At 35.0% G+C, this 21,532-nt stretch overlaps 1 protein-coding gene across 1 annotated transcript in view; it reads right to left on the bottom strand.

Moving 5' to 3' along the window:
• Positions 1 to 21,532, bottom strand: part of CEP128 (centrosomal protein 128) — a 133,045-nt gene that overhangs the window by 76,001 nt on the left and 35,512 nt on the right. Inside the window, exons 11-15 of the mRNA XM_063334037.1 lie at positions 20,320 to 20,452; positions 18,504 to 18,661; positions 8,878 to 9,228; positions 3,943 to 4,593; positions 128 to 292 (exon numbers count right to left, since the gene is read on the bottom strand). Coding sequence (XP_063190107.1) covers positions 128 to 292; positions 3,943 to 4,593; positions 8,878 to 9,228; positions 18,504 to 18,661; positions 20,320 to 20,452 — 1,458 coding nt within the window. The remainder of the gene's footprint in view (positions 1 to 127; positions 293 to 3,942; positions 4,594 to 8,877; positions 9,229 to 18,503; positions 18,662 to 20,319; positions 20,453 to 21,532) is intronic.

The following is a 21,532-nucleotide window of genomic DNA, read 5'->3' as shown; positions in this document are numbered from 1 at the left end:
TCTTTAATTTGTATATGTAGTTTTTTATTTTAAGTTTACCATCTATTTCTATAATTCATTGTTTATTTTAGGTATTTATCAGTAGAGAGACTGATGATGAATCATGGTTAAAACCAGGTAAGTTTACCTTTTTCTCCAGTTCTTGTTTTACAAACTCACATTTCCGCCTGAGTTTTATATTTTCTTCTTCATTTTGGGTTAATTCTTCTGTCAATTTATCACACTCATTTTTTATCTTCTCCAGTTGTCGACATTGAGCCTTAACAGTATTTTTCTCTTCTACGAGTTCCATCTGATGGTAATGGGAAAATAGATTACAAAGTCACTATATGAGTTATTTTGAAACATTCCCAGACTAGAGTTTCAAATCCGTGGAACACTAGTACAGAAGGATAATTCAATTTAATTTTTACATTTAAGTTATATTAAGTGCAATCACTTATCTGAACATGGAAAACATGTATCACAGAGTTGTAGAACCATACGGTGTTTTAAAAGCATTAAATAGAAGTCTCAGATTCTGCATTTCAACTCTGCTACACTCATCAGCTTATATCACCTTAAGAAGCCCAGTATTTATGCAACTTTTCCATTACTGAAATAATTTGGAATCAGAAAGTCTAAAATCATTATTTCATTTCAGGACATAATACTAAATTTATATCTGCACAGAAATAACTGCAGAGATTTGGTATTTTTATTTTCTACAGTTGTGTGGGATTCATGCTATTCATGGAAACACGGCAGAGAAAAATTAAAACATTTAAGGGCCTTGAAGGCCCTGAAGAGATGAGTGAATAAAGTATATTGATTTCCAGTGGAAAAGATAACTGACTGAAACGGTTAGATTTCTAGAACATTTAGAAAATGCAAAAAGAAAAAATACACAAAACAAAGAAGGAAATTACACACATATTACTCGAAACCAGCTTCACGTCAGATGAGTTGTGAGATGCAGTTACACACAAAAATAAAGCTGCAGAGTAAATTCCTTCCTGAGGAAAAGTAAAAATTCTATTCTCCCAATTACACTATAAAAATAACTTTTATAGGGAAGAAGGGTAAGGAGAGAAGTTTTATGAGTTAATTTAGACACCAGAGCTAACAGAGTATACAAGCTCCTCCAAAGGACAATTCTGAGAAGGAACTTTGGTATCTTAAGTCCACAAAGACTTACGGACACAAAAACAAGCCTGCAATGCCTAAAACATTTTCCGTGAATATGCTTATAAAATCAACTTTTCAGTTCCTACTAAAGGTAATTGTATTATAACTATATACAATTATATCTATGCAGAGGGAGACAATCCAAGAAGTAAATTCCTCAATTCTATTACCTTCAAGACACAATGGAGAAAGTTAATTTTTATTAATGGAGACCTAATTAATAGACCTAATAGACCTAATTAATGTAGACAAGGCAGATGTGATCATTGATCTGGATTGAACCCATTTTCCACATCTGATAATCTTCAAGAAAAAGAGAACTACACCCACTTGGTATATGTATAGAAAATAATTCAAAAAGAAATACACACATATACGCAATTTTATACGTATAGCTGACATCTTGTACAAAATTCTAATGTTGTTCTTCACTTTTTTTTTTTTTTTTTTTTTTTTTTTTTACAATCTATGCAGCAACTGGTCTGTAAACACGGGGCTCTGCCCCCTTGATTTTCTGGAAGTAACTTACCAAAATTCCTCCTCTAGTTAAGTTTAAGACTTTGGGTCTTAAGTGTGTTAAATTTCCCTTTACTTGCCAAGTCTCTCCCAGCTGACCTTTAAGACTTTAACATTAACAACCTTAGGACAGGATTATGTATATTCTTTCCCAAAAGCAGCTACAAAGGTTGGATGAGGCTAAAGCATGAATAAGGTCAAGATTATTACTGTAACAGTAAAAGATAATTGGTTACTGGGCACAAAAAACTACCAGCCTGAAAAATAAAAGAACAGGTAAAAAGACTTCTTTCTGTTAGAATTCCCTAAACCCACAATATTTAAATAAAATTTGATAAAAGGCATGCTAAGTTTACCTTAATTTGGAAGAAAAGTATGTCCATAAAAGTGAAACCCAATTGCAATGTAATGATGAGTTCAGAAAAAAGGTAACCAAATCACCCGCACGATGACATGTTCTCATCAGATCTTCCTACAGATGGATATCATTATCTATTTTGTTGCACTTACAGATTTTTGAATCAAGAGAATGTTGTGCATTATCATTTTATGTACTTCTAAAAAAGTTGCCTACCCCAATATATTACAAAATTCATCCCTCTCAAGTTCTCTGTTTCAGAGACACAAAGCTGTACAAAAAATGCGTGTAGATTAAGAAGTCTGGGAAAGTCATGGCACTGTAAATGAAAGAAGGAAGTGAATTTTTAAAAGATTCTGTTTAGGTACACCTATCAGTATCCTATCAAGGCCCTTACTGTATGATTGACCTTTCCATAGAAGAGGAACACATAGTCATGATCAAGTCATTTTGGATTACTACCATCCAGAATACGCTTTCCTTCTTTCCCCTTGATATTAAATGCACACTCTTAATTTCAATGTCATCGTCAAAGAAAAAAACAATACTACTTGGACAAATCATTTAAATAATGCTAGACACATTACAATTTAACTCCCCAATGTTAAGCACTGCTGTCAAAATATTTTTATTTTAATGATCCTTCCACTAACAACCATCTACATTTTTTTTATTTCTATCTTCATTAAAGGTTTTCTGTGTTACCAAGTGCTTGAGAATTATTATCAATTGTGTCATGTATGATATATTAAATAACTAACTATCCTTTTCTAAGTAATATCTATTCATAACTGCAAAGATGTGGAAAATATGCATTTTTAACTAGTTGCATACTTTTGAAAAGAGGATATGAGGATATAAACATACTTATATTACTTATGATGAAGCACATCATGAGTCACTTAAGCTTTGATTAAGGATTTTATAGCTTTTCATGGTTAAATTGGTAGAATTTTGACATGAGCAAATTTTTAATTTAATGGGACTGAGGTGGAAAGCGTACTTATAGTGCTTCAGAAATGCACTCAAAATATGTTGGTAATTTACAACCTATCTGGAAAACCACTGCCTCCATTTATATGAATATACAAATTATTATTATTAGGACATGCAAAGTACATATATATATATATATGTATCTTACATATATATTTAATCATGTAATCAAAAATTCTTCAATAAAAGTCCTTATACAACTGTTGACTGCTAACTGTGCAGTTTAGACCACTTTAACTTTTTCAATTTTATTCAGACCACTTAAAGCCACTAAGATGCTCATTTTCTTTCCAATGCAATAGCCTTGAATCAGGAGCAAATTATGTAAACTAAAGACATTAACTTGTTTCTTCATGAATAAAATACTGTATTTCATCATTTACTATATGACTGCAGTCACTTTTCTGAGAAACTGTAGAAACTAGAAATTCTAAAAACGTTTTGAAATAGAAAGAACCAAAATTAACCTTAACAAGTGTTATACATTACCACTATTCACATTCTGAAAGTGCTTCCAAATAGTGTCAGTATTTCTGCATCATGCAAGTTAGACATTTACAAAAACGCGCCATCCCTGAAATATTGCAAGTTCTTTAATAAAGCCACGACAATAACTGTAAAAATAATAGTTGAAGAAGAAATGTTCAACATCAAAACCCTACAGCCTCGTATATCTCCTGTTCTGATCACAGACATACATATTTCACTACTTTTGAACTAAGAAAAGCTTTTGAACTAAATCTGTTAACTCTTACATTTTTTTACTCTGACCTTTAAACTTCTATGATGACCTGCAATAAAATGTATGTTAAACGTTTTAAAGCCCACACTTTATTACTGTCATCAGTCAATAGGGAAAAAATAAAACCCAACAGTCTCACATTGGAATTCTTGAGAATAAGTACCTTTAGCATTCTAAGCTGAGCCTCCGCATCATCCTTTTCTTGTTTAAGGAGTTTCATGAGCTCTTGAACATTTTGTTCATGTTTGATTTTAACATTTTGTAACTCTGATCTAAGATCTGCCAACTCCTGCTGGTGAACTTCTCTTTCCATCTTCAGCTGCCTGTTAGCTGAAGTTATCTCTTCATGCTTAGATTTCTGCTGTTTCTGGAGATCTGAGAGGGTCTTATGTAATTCCTTTTTGACTTTCTCCTCTTCTGCTATTCTGTTTGTTAGTTCCACACGTACAGAGCTTAAGTTTTTTACATCTGCTTGCATTTCTAAGAGTTTTTCTTGGTCTTTTTTATGGATCAAGTTACTAGTTGCAAGTTCTGTCTCCAAGTGTTCCTTTTCAGCTTGCATTTGATTTTGTAGAAAGACTTGCTTTTTCAATTCATTCTCTAATTTTTTTACAGTACCTTGAACTTCTTTGATCTCTTCTTCAAGAGATACCTGGTGAGACTTCATTTCACTCAGTTTTACCTCCTTGCAGTGAAGGAGTTCTTCCTGCTGAGCTCTCTTTGTAAGCACATCATTCAACTCTTTCCGAAGGTTTTCTATTTGGTGTATAGCAGAGAGAAGTTGACTTCTGAGGTCATCCTTTTCTTTGAGGGCCTAGGAAAGAAGTAAAAGAAATCCAGCGCGAAGCAAAGTAATTAAAAAAAAAATAATAATATGTTGGAACAATGTCCTTAGTCATTCCTAACGTCTAAGGAACAATTAGCACAAGTCCTGTGAAAATACAGTTTTTGCTTCTAATGAACTCAGTACAAATGTATTCAGTGTTTCTTTAAATTCAGACACGAACATTTGTGATCTCAAAGGTATACCTGTTCTTAAAAGCCTCCTAAGCAGGGACAGTTTTGGTTAATCCCCTGCTTTTCTCACCCTCTGCAGACTGAGATGGGTTTCTTTGCTGGTTCCTCCAAATAGCAAGATGGGAGGAAATGAGGCAATACAGTAATGCAGCAGAACACAGGGAGGACTACTGGTCACACACACCTTACCAACACGTCCATTTCATAGGCTAACTTCCTTTGTGCATTTTCTAAAATATTATATATGAAGTATATCAAGTTGAAATTATTTTTGAAGCTACACACGGTAGATGAATGAATAGCAGTTAAAAGCCTCGATCACTAATGCATCAAAGCCAAGAAATGAATACTTCAACTTCAAGATAAGAGTCAGTCACATTTAATAAAAATTCCACTGTTTTCCTAAGGAGCTTAAGGGTTGGAGTTTTTTTCCCCAATATCTGTATTTCAGGTTAAAAAAATCCTAGAAAGTGTGGTAAGTGACAAGAAAAATGTGCACTGCAAGTACATGTGCGTTACTAAATACTATACTTCATTAAACTCATGTCTCGCACCATTCCTGATTCTTACTTATCTCAAGTTATAATTTAATTTTTTTAACTTTCTGTTTAAAATGAGAAGGAATTTACATCTATCCCAAGTCACACACAACTCCTACTACAGGAAAGAAAGAATGATAAAGGGACAATACAAGATTTTCCTGATGTATCACAAATTTTATACTGAAGTTTACTGACTATTTCCACTAATTCCACCAAAAGTACACATTTCTTACAGATATAGCAAAATTACTTGAAATAATCCATAACAAAAAGGCAGTTGAGGTTAGCAGTGTGTTGAAAATAATAAAACAATTTGTAATTACATCAAGAATAAGCAATGCAAAACAAAATACAGGAATAAAAAAATCAAAGATGTAGGGTAATGACCATCATGCTTTTTTTCTGAAAAAATATCAGTATTTCAACCTTTCTAAAACTGTCTTGCAATTCTAGTTGCATGATTTGGCTAAACAAAACTAGTAAAATTTTTAAAAAAGCACCATAAGTAACTCACTTTGAGTGTAATTATGTTTTCTACATTCCCTACTTAGAAGAAAATACATTCTAAAAGATGCAAGATGTTAGAGATTCCCACCGTCAACCAATACCAAGGATAACCACATAGGCAAGACTTTAACCAAGTTAGCCCAATAACTCCAAAACAATGAAACCTAAACAGTCTTTCTATAGCCCACCCATTGTCTGCAAATATTTGGAACACCTCATAAAATTGCAAGCTATGATTGTAATCCACTTTTAAAAACTTGCCATCAATCCTTTGAAGTCCTGTAACAGCAAGCAAAGACAACAGACTGGCATGTCTCCTCTTTCTTTATTATTTATTTTTATAGACTTTTTTGTCACAGATGTTAATTGTCTATATATTTCAAAGCTTGTTAAATTATGTTCATCTAGTTCCCTGAAGCTTATCACAAATGCTGCATCTAGATTGATTATATCCTCATACGGAAACTGTCTACAACTTTGTATTGAGAACATGAAATACTGTTTGTATTTTTTCTCCTCCACAATGACACACAGTTTATTTTATATTACATATCCTCCAACAAAGAGATTTTCTTCAGGAGTGACACTTACCCTCAAAGATGTTGGCAAAATGCTGATGACTTTAAAAATAAGAGCAAATACTGAAAGCATTTCTTAAATGGATCTTAAGCCAAAGTGACTGCATTTAGAATTTTTATGCATTTGTCACAAAAAGGTAAAATCCACGTCAAAGAGGTCATTACATTCTTTACATAATAAAGAAAATTTCAGTGTGGACAGTGCTACCAATTGCCAAAGACCTGTCCATGCATTTACATGAACAGTGATTTCAGAGCCTTTTGGGGCTCCTGCGTACTATTCACAACACTCCTCTACTTTTTGCTTCTCATTTACCTGTTACGAGACACACATGATTTCTAAATACCAGGAAAGATCATGGAAAGGATCATCCTGAGTGAGCTCTCACAGCAAGTGCAGGGTAGCCAAGGGATCAGGGCTGGCCAGCATGGGTTTAGGAAAGGGAGGTCCTGCTTAATCAACCTGATCTCTTTCTATGACCATGTGACCCACCTTCTGGATGTGGGGGAGGCTGTGGACGTTGTCTGTCTGGACTTTGGTAAGGCCTTTGACACCGTCCCCCACAGCATTCTCCTGGAGAAGCTGGCAAATCATGGCATAGACAAGTGTACTCTTCGCTGGGTTAAAAACTGGCTGGATGGCCGTGCCCAGAGAGTTGTGATCAATGGGGTGAAATCCTCTTGGCGGCCAGTCACCAGTGGTGTCCCTCAGGGCTCAGTTTTGGGGCCAGTTTTGTTTAATATCTTTGTCAATGATCTGGGTGAGGGGATTGAGTGCACCCCCAGTAAGTTTGCAGATGACACCAAACTAGGTGGGAGTGTTGATCTGCTTGAGGGTAGGAAGGCTCTACAGAGGGACCTGGACAGGCTGGATCGATGGGCCAAGGCCAACTGTATGAGGTTTAATAAGGCCGTGTGCCAGGTCCTGCATTTCGGTCACAACAACCCCAAGCAATGCTACAGGCTTGGGGAAGAGTGGCTGGAAAGCTGCCCAGTAGAAAAGGACCTGGGGGCGCTGGTGGACGGCCAGCTTAACATGAGCCAGCAGTGTGCCCAGGTGGCCAAGAGGGCCAACAGCATTCTGGCGTGTATCAGGAATAGCATGGCCAGCAGGAGCAGGGAAGCGATCGTGCCTCTGTACTCGGCACTGGTGAGGCCTCACCTCGAGTACTGTGTTCAGTTCTGGGCCCCTCTGTACAAGAGGGACATAGAAGTGCTGGAGCGTGTCCAGAGGAGAGCTGCCAGGCTGGTGAGGGGTCTGGAGACCAGGTCATATGAGGAGAGGCTGAGGGAGCTGGGCATGTTTAGCTTGGAGAAGAGGAGGCTGAGGGGAGACCTCATTGCCCTCTGCAACAACCTGAAAGGAGGTTGTAGGGAGGTGGGTGTTGGCCTCTTCTCCCAGGTGAATAATGACAGGACCAGAGGAAATGGTCTGAAGTTGCGGTAGGGGAGGGTTAGGTTAGACATTAGGAGGAATTACTTTACTGAAAGAGCGGTCAGGCACTGGAACAGCCTGCCCAGGGAGGTGGTTGAGTCACCGTCCCTAGAGGTGTTTAAGAAACGTCTAGATGTGGCACTTCAGGGCATGCTCTAGTGGCAGAGATTGTAGGTTGTTTGTGGGGGTTTGTTTTGTTTTGGTTTTTTTTTTTCTTATTTGTGTGTGTGTGTATGGTCGGACTCGATCTCAGAGGTCCCTTCCAACCATGAAGATTCTGTGATTCTATTCTATGATTCTAAATGATTCAGGTTTTCTTCCTTTCTGTAACACCTCAAACAAAAAATATCTACTTTTCTGTCTCCAAAAATCAAATCCAAACTAAGTTGCAGTTCCTTACAATATTTCAGAACCTGTAGCCTTTATTAGCAATAAAAGCTGTCATTACTAAGCCTGGAGTCTGAGAAAAGCTTAAATACAGAATGGAATTAAAAATATGTTAGTTGTGCCAAAGTCCGTATAGCATTACAGCCTGCTAGCAATCTGACACACATGGTGAAAGTAAATACCTACTCTCAAAGATGTGACCATTGTTCACTACATGAAACAATGCATAACTTGAACACGGGTTATTACTTAATGTGATTAATTTTTTTTTTTTAAAATAACAACACATTATTTCCTTAAAAATTAAGTAAAAGTAAGCTATGTTAACTGTTAACTGAAAAGATAAAGTAAAAGCAACATCCATACGGAAAATTTCTTTTTTACAAGAAGAAAGCTTTGATTAAGTGAAAAGACTGAAATAAATACTGGATAAAGAAGAGAATGTGGAACTCTGTAATAGCTAAAAAGTATTGCCATCTATTAACTGTTTTGTAGTTCACCAGAAAATTTGGTCCAGAACTTAAGGCGGAAAGTGGTTTAAAGTTACAGTTTGCGTAAATAAACTCCTCATCTTGAATTCTAAAATAAATGGAAAGAGGACAAAACAAAAAAAAAACCATAGTCAATCTTACCTGATTGTTTTTGTCCATCAGTTGGTTGATAGTTTCATTCTGCTTTTCCACCTCACGATCCAGTTTCTTACATTTCAGCTTCCATTGGCGGATGGTTTCCTGTGCTCTCACCTTCAAATCTTCTCTTTTTTTCTCAATCTCCAGCCTGAGTGCCTCTGAATGCTTGAATTCCGTGAGGTACCTCTCTGCTTCCTTGGTACTCTCTTCAACCTGTTGAGCTAACTCAGCAGACTGGAGTTCAGTTTGCCTACGTCCATTCTCACAAGCCTTGTAGGAACTCTGTATCTCCTTTAGCTGGTCCAGGATTTTTTCTTGCTGCTTCTCCCTGTTTTCCAGGTCAGATGTTAATGCCTGGAATCATCATAGCAAAATATGAAAATTCCAACTCTAAAGATATACAATAGAAACCTTACCAATCAACATACAGCGACGTTAAATCACATTTCTATCTAAAATATGAGTAGCATAAAAGATCTCTTGGCTACTGGGGAAAGCCCTGTTAGCCCACAGAATCTCCTCCCTCTGCAATAGTAAAGAACTTCAACACAAGATACCAAAAAAAATGGTTACTTTAGCCTGTATTTTACTTTATGCACTTGTTCCTCTTCTGGTTGTTCTTGTTATATGTATTTTAAGTTTGAGAAGGAATCAATGACCAGGATTCTCATATGATACACACTAGACAAATATGGAATAAAGCAAATAGTAAGATGTAAGGAGATGACTATAAACAGATGAGAGGGGAAAAAAAAAAAGTGGCAGAGAAAGAATAGCATTCACCACAACAAAAGTGATCTATAGTATATGAGCTAGTTGTTGCCCAGTTTTATGCTGGTTGCTTTTATGGAAGCAACATGCTGAATAAGGAATTTGGAAAGCACTGACGAATACAAAGAGAATACAGCAGCTTCCTAGATGTTTCTAGAACAACATGCAAAGATGTTTGAAAACGTAGCAAGAGTATTAAAGCCAGCATTAGTCAATCTTTCAATACCGAATGAAATTGAAACCACACATTTTAAAAATAACAAGCCCTGGCTATCTCAAATCTGAGGATATTTCTCAGGACAGTCTCATAAGCAAGTCGGGAAAAGTGTTCTCTATATAACTTCTGCAAGGGCGTATTCAGAAATCAGTTATTGAAACTTCACTAGCAAAAGTGTTTTAGTAAGATCATCACGTAAATTTCACATTAGAATTCTGTATTTCCGGCCTATTTAGACTGCTTTCATGCCATTCAGTATTTTCATTAATGACTTAGATGAATTTAATAGGCCTGCTCTATCGTCAGTCAAAGATATTATCAAGCTTCAATGGATGGAAATGCTTTTGAGAAAAGGACTAGATTTCAGAACAAGTGAAACAAATTGAAGATGTAGTCTGAAATAAACAGAGTGCAATTTGGAAGGGACAAGGGAAAAATACTTTGCCTAGAAAAGAATAGGTGACTTTACAGATGCCCATAGAATGACTATTTAGACAAAGGTCCTTCCACGAGGCTGGTGTGTGTGTGCGTGTGTGTGCGGCTTGGGTTTGTTGGGTTGTGTCCCCCTCCAAACCTGGTCATTACTGTTTGGGAGGCAATAAACTGCATAAATTGTACCAGTCTTTTCAGGATAGCATTTGCTGTCCTGGAAAGAAGACTGCATGTGCACTCTTGCATGTGACAGACCATGGTACTGTCAGAAAATACAGACAGGAAGGGATGGACACTACAGACAAGAACAACCAGTCCGGCTCACTAGTACCCATGATGCAAAACAGGAGTGGGATTATCCACTGGACAATCAGTTGCTCACCTGTAGGATGAATATTCCTGATCCAGACACAACAGAGATACAGATAATAAACCAGATAATAGTTAAACATATTACGGAATAGCTGTTGAGTAAATCTTACACCAGTGGCAAAATGAAAACAGGAAAGTCTTTTTAGATTTACAGTTCTATACATTAGAAAAAACACACATATGTTCTGCTTCACTATTATTTAAACACGCATTTTCAAGCGCATCAGGCAAAATGACCGGTCTAACCTTGTAAAAAGGCGTAAGGTAAAAAGATTCGCAAGACAAAACAACCAACGAAAAAACCTCACAAGCTCCAACTAGCAAAATTTTAATCAAAATCAGTTTAGTTTCAAAGGAAAACAGAGATTACAATACTACTTTAAAGGTAAGCCTTTAAATTCTGAATATAGCAGAAGTTAAAAAACAGACCAGTAAAACACAGTCAGACATTACATTTACCCTTCCATAGATTTTCTAAAAGGGGTCATCATTTCTTCAGTCATGTGATTATACATGCTATTATAACTTCCCATTTTACGTCTTTCTGGAGACACCGTAGAGGATGTCAGCCTAAACTGATGTACTGTTCAACTCTGCATCATTTGAAAATAGTTATTTATGCCTAATTTCCCCAGAGAACACACTTCATTAATACACCTACAGTTCCCACAGACTTTTTAATGAAATATGAGTCTAAGCTTAAACACAGAAAACAATGTTCAATTAATTGTAAACACTCATTTCAGTATGTAGAAGCAAATCCTCATCTCCAATTTATCGATTATGGTAAAATGAAAAAAATGGGACCATTTGTTTTAGATGTTTGTCTTCAAGCACAACTAATTTATCATGAGCTATTTGCAGGAAGAGGAAAAATGAACTTTGACATGGATGTACCAATATAAATGTGAATTTTAATGTTTTATTTTTAAAATTTGTGAAAATAAAATAGATCCTTGCAAATAGTTTGTGCTTTGCTTAGAAAAGTTAAGCAAGCACAGACCCAAAACAATTGAAGTCAGCTGGAAAACAGCAGCATAGCGTATCGACATTTTACGCAGCTTTCTGTGTAAAGCAAGGGGATAGAGAAACAGAGGGTCTCCACACTCTTTGTTTTTATAATATCATAACAGGAGTCCCAAATGTACTGACCTGTACTTTTGAATTCCTATTTGACAAACAGATATGTATCTGTATGTTAACACGTATGCAGTTGTCAAAATTCTGTTTGATCAATAAGAGCTTACCCTACTGGTATTTAAAACATTTAAAAAGCAACTTTTCAGACATGGGCTGTCAGAAAAATAAGAAAGCAAAAAATCTGATATGAAATCATATTTATCATCTATACACACAGAGAGAGAGGTTTCCCAGAAAGAAGAAAGCCTCTTTCCAGGTATGGCGTATCCATACATTCACACAAGGGGAACAGACATACACACGCACCATCTGTTAGAGATTATTTTTTTTTCCTTCAGTATCTGTAAAAGCACACCTCAAACCTCACTGTCCACATACAAAGCTTTAAGTTTCTATAAAAACAAAGATTGGTTCCTTGGAAAATCCCAATACTCAATCCCAATTTCTAGACATTATGAGGAAATAGTAGGATGACTGATTGCTTGCAAATTTTAAAATAACATTTCTAACAGTACAGTTACAGACAAGTAGTCTCTTTGCCATTTGTCATTACCTGCCTGCACACATCAACACTGCAGCTGATTTGAAGTAAACCTGTACAACAATGAACACCTGGAGTTCATCAGAACCATCTTAAAGGACACAGTTTTCATTTAACAATTGGAAATATCAATCAACAGGGTCAGAAGAGCATACCCTGCTAAACACGATACCCCTTTCAGACACACACTGCTCAGAAAATGATTGAGTATTAGTTTCTATGGAACTGTACTATCAGCAGATAGTAAATAGTTAATACAACACATAACGCAAGTTACATTACTACATATTTTTAATGCCTAATTTTGATTTTATGAGAATTAAGATTGTTTTGATAATAAAAAATAATTATGCAAATTACTGTTGTCATTGGAAAAACATTGTGCTTGGCAGTGGTGGGTTGCAAAAGTACGGCCTTGCGGTTTCATCACAATGAAGATCTTATAGACTTAAGCTTTTAATTTCTTTCTAAACAATCTTATAACTAAAAATAACAGATAAAGAAGCTAAATGCATAGCACCACATTTTTCTATTTTGGCATATTTTTAAAAAATTAGATTTAATATATGAAATTTTAAAAATGTAAATACCATGTGCCTATTTTTCATAAGCGTGTCAAGACCTTGTCTTGAAATTTACCTATTTTATCTTAAAATAACAAAGTATCTTGCACAGAATGTTTATACATGCACTCATGTCAGTATGGTTCAGTCTTGAATATTAAAATGATAACTCTGGGATTAAGTAGGTACCTGCTTCCCCATCAGGTTTTATATCATTTGCATACAGATATCTGTAGGACTCTCAATCCTCAGTTTCCCTTCAGCCTTTTAGTCCTTATTTTCCTTCTCAGCCACAGAATCTCAGTTTCAAAGACCATTAAATATGCATGCAGGCAATACATCATAAAATGTTATCATTAACTTAAGGCACATAGCTTGACTGTTTCCTTTGCAAAGTTGTTTGCATGCACATCCTACAGCAGCTGTGGCCAGAGCACTACTGAATACAGCTTCAGCACAGGCTGAAATTCAGACAGGGCTTGGGTCAGACACTGTGAGGACCTATTCTGGTATTATCATCAAGTGTTCTGCCACAGGGTTTCTGTGATTATTTTTTTTTGTTGTTGTTGATTTGTTCATGAGGTTGGTTGTTTTTTTTTCATTATCATTGAGGGTGAAATACTGTGTTACCTGTGGGAAAGGAGTTGCCCTTCATTAGGATGCCATAGCATACAAAAGATAAAGGAAGTGCTACTAAAAGAAAAATAAATTTAAAACCTAACACAACAAACATAAGTTTTCTCTCAGCCTCCAGAGTTGTGGGATTTGAAGGAACTGGTCAAAGAGAAACACCCGTCCTTACCACAGACTACATCTTAATCCAGATCCTGTGTCCGTTTCTATTTACAGTGCCCAGCGCCCTGCTAGTGCTACAGAAATTGGAATTATCACAGATCTCAGTCTCCGTCTTTGTTTTGGGAACATGTTTAAACTTCGTGCTTGAAGTTGTCTTCTAATTTTCACATCCCTATCTTGGAATTACCCTTCTAGGTAATACAGAATGTAAACATTTTAAGGAATTGTACAAGACAGGAATACAGAGATGTGGTGGTTTGGGTTTGTTTGTGTTTTTTTTAAATATTCATCCAATTTTCTCCTCAGTAGTAAACAAGAGTGAGATAATCTAAGAAAAAGGACAAGCAATGTCAGGAGGTTGCACTTATTAGGAAAAAAAGAAAAAAAAAATCACCTTCCTTGGACATCTATGTTTCTCTTCCAAGTAGAAAATTACTAAACACCTGTGATTAAAAAAAAATTCTATGCAGATGAGAAATGCTGCCTTTATAGATTAAAACTCCAGATTCCAAGGAGCATCTAGTGTCTTTGGTAGCTGAAGCTCAGTCACCCAGAGCTGCTCTGGATGCAATAGAAGCATGACAATATTCTGTGACATACATTTCAACAGCATGGAGGTTCTCCTGACAGAAGAAATCCAGGATATTCATTTAACAATTCACTGTTAAAATGTATTGCATATACATGTAGAGCAGTTACTAGCATGTTTTGCATTGCGGTTACTGTAGAAAATCCTGACTGTGGTATGTAAAGACTGAGAAGAGACAACATAAGACAACCCTGGGTTCCAATTTTTCTAACTGGATTAATTTTATTGCTGCATTTTCATAGTTCCACTGCTAACAGAACCAAGGGGAAGGTCTTTGAATACTCATGTCAACTCCTTCGCCACCAACATAACATCAAATACACTCCTTCTGGCTTTAATATCTGAAGATTTTTATAAAAGAGAAATATGTTCATGGAACACTTTAAAAATGTCGTTAAGATTAGTTGCTAAATCCTAGGGTACAGCATGTTAACACTCTAGAGATCTGAATGCAAGTATCGTTTTCAAAACTGATTAAAGTTTGTATCAGCCCTCAGACACTACACCACCACCACAGACATTTCAATTGCCAGGCTCTGGCTAGAGATGACATAGAACAGAGGTGATTAACATACGCAAAACCAGAGGCAACATTTGACCCAAGTGAAACAGCTCTGCATCTAGTTTTTTTTACATATCCAACATCCTAATATGTAATCTAGCTTTCAACTTTCACAAGAAACTGGAGGCAGAGAAAGAGGCCAAGATTTTCCAATTAAGAGCCTAGTTATTTATCCGAAGTATAAACTAATCACCACAGGCACTAAACACGCGACCGCACTGTTCTAGTAACTTGTGTAGTTTGGACTTCTAGTTCCCAGATTGACTACACATGTCATACTTTTGACCTGGATTTTCAACATCTAATTTAAAAATAAAATCACCACAAACTGCAAAACAAAATTCATACTAGGTTTAGAAAACACACCACATTGTGTTGTATTCAGCACAACATTCCTTAAAACTTTCATGAACATTTAAAATGTGAGGATCCCTCATTTGCCCCAATTTAGAGAGCTAATGCCTTATATCACTGTTACGTGCAAACATTCTATACTGATAAAAAAAATAATAACGAGGAAGCCACATTTCACCCCACCACACTAATTACATTAGTCACCTAAAGTAGATCTATATGTATTTTTCCTCCCTCCTCTTTTTTCTGCCCTGGATCTCAGCAGTGCAGCCACAATCTTACTGCTTGTAATTGATACTCTTTTCAACAATGCTATCCAAATCATGCACTATTTATTTCTTAGCAATTTTTCCTGAATGCAGACCTCAAATGTTAATTTATTCATCACAATCTGATCTGGATGTCTTGCAGATGGTTATTGTATCTAACCATCAAGAACCATTAATCCGGAAGGTCTAGATTTTTCTTGGAAGTATAAATTCTGTGAATTGAATAATCAAAGACGCATACATTCAGTCAAGAAGTGTATTCATTCAGTAAAAAGCATATTACACAAAATCAGTTTCTTAAAGTGATGTCTTCTCCATATTTTTCCCAAAGCTTGAACTGCTATTTGTTCTGACACGTAGTGGTTTACGTAAATATAAGATACAGCGAAAATATCTTTTTTTTTTTCAGGTTGATATGTGATTTTAGATAGAAACTTTATCAAAGTGAATAGCATCTGTACATTTTAAATCTATCTGTAGCACTATTTCAGCACTTGAACTCCACTGACAGGGCAATACAGGCTGGTCTGCAAAGGTACTGATTTTTCTGAATTTAAACAGATATTCCTACAAAGTAAGAGAAGTGTTACTTATTGATTTTCAGATATTTTAATTGGCTCATATAATGAAAATAATTGGCTAACAGTTTCATCTTTAGAGGATGAAAAAGCCATAAAAAGAATTTTAAGGAGGATAAGATCTTCAAGCATTTTCATAAGACTGAAAGATTTATAATACTGAAGAATTCTAATCTTAAATAAACAAATCAATAACTTTCCCTCAGAAAATTTGAAATATTTTAACAAACCCACCATCCACTGTTATGCTTTATTGGACAATACTGTAAGACTACTTTGACCTAATTAGAATGAGAAGTAATTAGTAAATCAAACAATTTCACAACATAAGAATCTAAAAACACTTATGGAGAAATTAGGATATTGCATCTTTATAATCTGTGTACTTTTTTTATTTCTTAGCCAAAATAGAGAGCCATAACAGTCCCGTATCAATACAGTTCAATGCAGAAAAATATATTTAAGATGGATGCATACATTTGCAAGATCTTACAGAAGCATCCTAAGGTAAACTACAGCAACTGAAATCAAGATTTCTTCTATTAAATTTAAAAATTAATTTAAGATTAGACTCACTTCTAAATATGAGTTTAAGAACGTGATTATAATCTTTTTCACCCTCTCCATTTCACATCATATTGTGAGTTTATGACAACTGTCAGGGACTAAATGTACAACACACACAACTCAAACTGTTGAAAACAATGATATTTAAATAAATCAAAATAAATTTCTAATATCACATGTACACCATGTGCAGTTACACCCTCCCCACTAACCAAAGATAAATTACACTCAAGTCAAACATGACTGGCCACTTCCAACTGGGAAACAGACTATCTGATAGGAGCAGCTGTCAGAGCAGGCTTGACAAAATGCTTTGTTAGTACATAAGTTTAGAAATTCACATCCTTGCATTCCTTGATGTCCTGATGCTTAAAAGAAAAACACACTAGCTATTTTCCTGTTACTGCCTCTGTAGGAGAATGGCAATGGGAAGCAGATAAGAAGTACAAAGCATTTTCTGTTGAGATAATCGGGGAAGTGAAAAATTTCCAAGTCAGAGCAATGACAATGACCCCAGCTGAACACTCTTCCATCGATATTTTCACAGAGCAGGAAACTAGTATTAGAACACCACTCTGACTCTCAAGAAAGCATGTTCTACAAGCAGAAGTTTAAAAAAAAAATGTAGTTTTCTATGGGGTTTTATCCAATTAACTCCTGCCAAAGTAATTGGAATTTCTCAGGCCCCCCAAAAAAACCCAAACAAAAAAAACCAAACCAAAACATAAAAACCCACACAAACCAAAAAAACCCATCAAAACAAAACCAGCATGTTTCAGGTTAGCCTGGAGTTGTATTGGCCAGCTAGAACACAAATGCTAATGGGCATCAGCAAATCCTCTACAGGAGCACTCTAGGTCTTTTTAAACCCGTTCCATGACCAATTTTCATATGGCATGTAGGAAATTATTTTGATACTTCTATTTTTGCCAAATGTAATTTGATGCACTGGTTTGATTTAAATTAGCACAGAAGTTGACAAGGGAAAACAGCAAAGTAAACTGAACAGAATAGTCCTGTAAATCTATGAAAACACAAAAAAATTTAAAAATTCCTACTTTTGAATATCCAAAGTTACATAGCCACTTTTAAAAGTACCTTCATTCAAAAAATAAATGCAAAATACAAGCCCCCTGGATTACTGAATGCCCAAAAGAGTACAACAAATGTTAAGTACTTGACTACTGAAATCCCACAGAATGTTTTGAAAATATCCTCATTTCTCCTGACAGTCATGAAAGACAGTAGAAAATAGTTACTGCTCAGGTATCTTACTACCAATGACAAATCTAAACAAGATACAAAAATACAGAAACCTCCTGTCTTAAATAAAAAGGCTAATGCCTCTTTATATGTCATTTTGTCTTCAAGGCAAAAGTCCTCTAAAACTCCAGTGTCAGAGACTGCTGTCATTCTTTTCACAGAGAATCACTTTAAACAGTATGTGTTTGCCAAAAATAAGAATGCTAATCCTAATATAATAATTATTATATTGCAGCCAATTGCTAAAAAAGAGCAGTTATGATCCATCTATCCAGAAACCATTATTAATGGTAACTGCTGATCAAATTAGATCACCTCTGCTTTGCACATGGGAAAGAAATAATCCAAACCATGAATTCATGGGCAATAGCAAACACCTTTTTTGGTTTATTAACAAGATGAGAGAGAAAAACCACTGCAAACTCAGGTCACCTTTCAAAATTATTTATAGAATAAATTAAGAAGAGCACGACAGTTACTGTTAATTTTAAAGGTTACTCCCTAATCTGGCATATCGCCTACCTTAAACACATAGGAAATTATTTAAAAACAAAAACCACAACACAAAAAACCCCAAACAAACCACCAAACAAAACCCAACAAAAATACAACTTACCTGTATGTGCATTACAAGCTGTGCTTTCTCCTTGTCCTTACGGTCTATGCATCTCTTTAGTTCTTCTACCTCTGACATTACAGCATTATGACTCAGCTTTGCTTTAAGCTCCAAAATATGTTTCTCCAGTTCTTGCTTCTCTCTCTCATATCTTTCAGCTACTATAAAATAGAGAGAACAGAACAACAGGCCCAGCAGAAACAGCAACTTGTGATACATTATTTTTTTCTCATTTCTCTTTTGGGAATTTTCTTGTCTACTTGAGACTATTCTACAACTATTGATTTTGATCAAAGTATCTGTGAAAAATGGCTATACCTATATTATAGCCTTTTACTGAATGAAACAGTATTTCTGTTTACCCAGTCATTTTAGGGGGGGGGCTCTTTTTTTTCTTTAAGAAAAAAAAAAAAAAAGAACAACAAAACAACCCAGCCAATATAATAATATAGGATGGAAGTGATGGGGAAATTATGGTGTAAATGAAACTTGGCCACAAACATCGAGGCCAAGATTTTATCTCACCAGAGTAATACCTCCTGATTTGGAAGTCACACTATCTGTGAATTTTATGTCCAAATCCTACAACTACAATAAAAGTTCTTGATGTGAGTAAGCTGTAAATTTCCTCAACCAGAAATTCAAAGGTCTTTAGTCATAAAAAAACTACTGGAGGCAAAGAAAATCTCCATTCGTATTCTTCCCATGCATCTTTGGAGAAACAGAAATAACACAGTAAGCAGAAACACAACTGCAAAAACTACAGAAATATCTGTGTATATCTTTATAGGTCCAGTACATTTTTTTAAAATTTTCTTTATATTTTTACAACAGTTTTGATTTATAACTATAGAACAAATGGAAAAATTAAAATACACTTTCATTAACATGAAGGTTTATTACTTCAAATAAATTCACTTTTAAGCAGATACATTAATATGACTGGGGAAAAACTATTAAAAATTACTATTTTGTATTACATTCCTGAAGCTAAGCCATGTACAGAATCTAGTCATTTTCCAGTGCTCTGTATGAGATTTGTAAAACAGGGAGTCAGGCTCCTATTTTAATAACCAAGATAATTGTACGAAAATATAAAAAGAACTCATTAACCAAACCAATTAAACATTCACAGAGACATTGGACTTGGAGTCACTATTCCTCTATTATCTTGAGTAATACATTTCTATGTTAATAAGGAGAAAGATAAAGACTTTCTCTAATGCCTTTTTGATTACGGTTGAAAAGTTTAAATACAGACAGATAACTAACAATGTAGAGAAGACCTTGCTAAAGTGGTAATTTAATATGCAATTACGTCTTGAAATTGTTTAAAACATTTTTCTTCTAAATATAATTGTTCCTTCTCTAAAATTCTAAAATACTGCAAACAGAAGCCCTGACTGCATCATACTGGAAAATTTTCTTAGCCTCTCTGGAACATGTTGTTACCCCTTAGAAATTCTACCAGAAATCAATCAGTCTTATTAACCAGCTACATAATGGCACAATTTAAACTGCAAATGGACTGAAATGTAAAATTTCAGAAAATTATTACATAAAAATATTTCAAATGTTTTTCTTCTATCCACTTCATTGAAATTGTCTCTAATAATCCTCCTTTGTTTTATCCAAAATTTTAACTCTCATTGCTATTTATTTGTTAATATTCAGGTGCCAGTACTTATTAACTTAAAAGCTGCGGAGGTAAGTGGCTGGTTTTGTTGAGAGAGTAGAAGACTTCAACTGAAACTCAAAGACAGAGTCAATACCTACCTAATTCGCAGGCCTCTACTGCAAAATTTGAGAATTGTACCTGTTCTAATTCTCCTGTCATCATCTTGTACATCCTGGTAGCTCTGGCGGTGAGTAGCAACATGTGAAATTTGATGTTGCAACTCTACACGGTCTTCTTCTGCTCTCAAAAGTTGGGAACGAAGTTCCTCAATCTAAAATGTGTGTACAAGTATCAAATGTTTAATGAAAAACGGGATGAAAGAGTAAACACCATACTTTTATTAAATGCTACAAACCCCAAAGAAGACTATACACAAGTAATATTTATAAATAAATCTCGAGAGTACTGCAGATAGTGAACAAGATAAATTAATTCGTAATTATAGGCTACAAAGTGATTATTCAAAATTAAAGGAAATATTTTAATTTCTTATGTTGACCACGGATAAGCATTAATTTGTCTAGACCAAACAGAATGCTACCATTTTATATGTTGCAATTGTCTTTTTACATTGCTAGTGAAATTATCTATACAAATTTAATAAGCAATATATTTTATTTAAATTCTACTCATTAAAAGTACAATGTACTTTTCTTAAGAAACATAGGGGCTTTTTAAATTTTTCCTTTCTATCAATACAGTCTAGCACTTACAAAGATGACATTGTGTACAGGAAAATAAAGAAAATATGACACGCTAAAAATGAACTGAAGGAAAATAGCTCTAACTCATATTACCCACATGTGATATAGCACTATATTCCATCCACAATGAGTTGAATTCAAAACAGTAATACAGCCAACTCAAACTTCTGTTAGATACACAAGTCAAATAACTAATGCAAAGAGTATGTCAATTGTCCCTTCCCTATTTATTTCAATTTTTTCCCCAGCTCCTCTGAAAAACTGAAGGATTAGAAATGTTTAGAAGAAAGGACACTTTTCTAAAGCTATAACCCAGGTTCCTGCAACTTCAAGATTTAATCATATGTGCATCAATAGGTATTGTCTAAAGCACACTTTAGATACTTTTTCAGGTGTTTGGTTTTTATATATTTTTATCACATTACAATACAATAAAGCAAATACTTCTAGGTCACTGATTTAGCTGAATTCACCAATTGTAGCATGTGTTTTGAATAATTACTAACATAGAAGTTGTTCTAAAGCACACTATGAAGGACAGTTACAAATAATGTGTTTATGTACTTAAAAAGTACCATAACTGCTACTATTACTATAATTAACTATATATCAACATATATACATGAAAGTTTAGAAAGCAGAAGTAT

This window comes from Chroicocephalus ridibundus, chromosome 4 (assembly GCF_963924245.1).
Source record: "Chroicocephalus ridibundus chromosome 4, bChrRid1.1, whole genome shotgun sequence".
NCBI classification, from domain to species: Eukaryota; Metazoa; Chordata; class Aves; order Charadriiformes; family Laridae; genus Chroicocephalus; species Chroicocephalus ridibundus.
The sequence above is the reverse complement of the archived record's forward strand: the minus strand, read 5'-3'. Positions and strand labels throughout refer to the sequence as shown.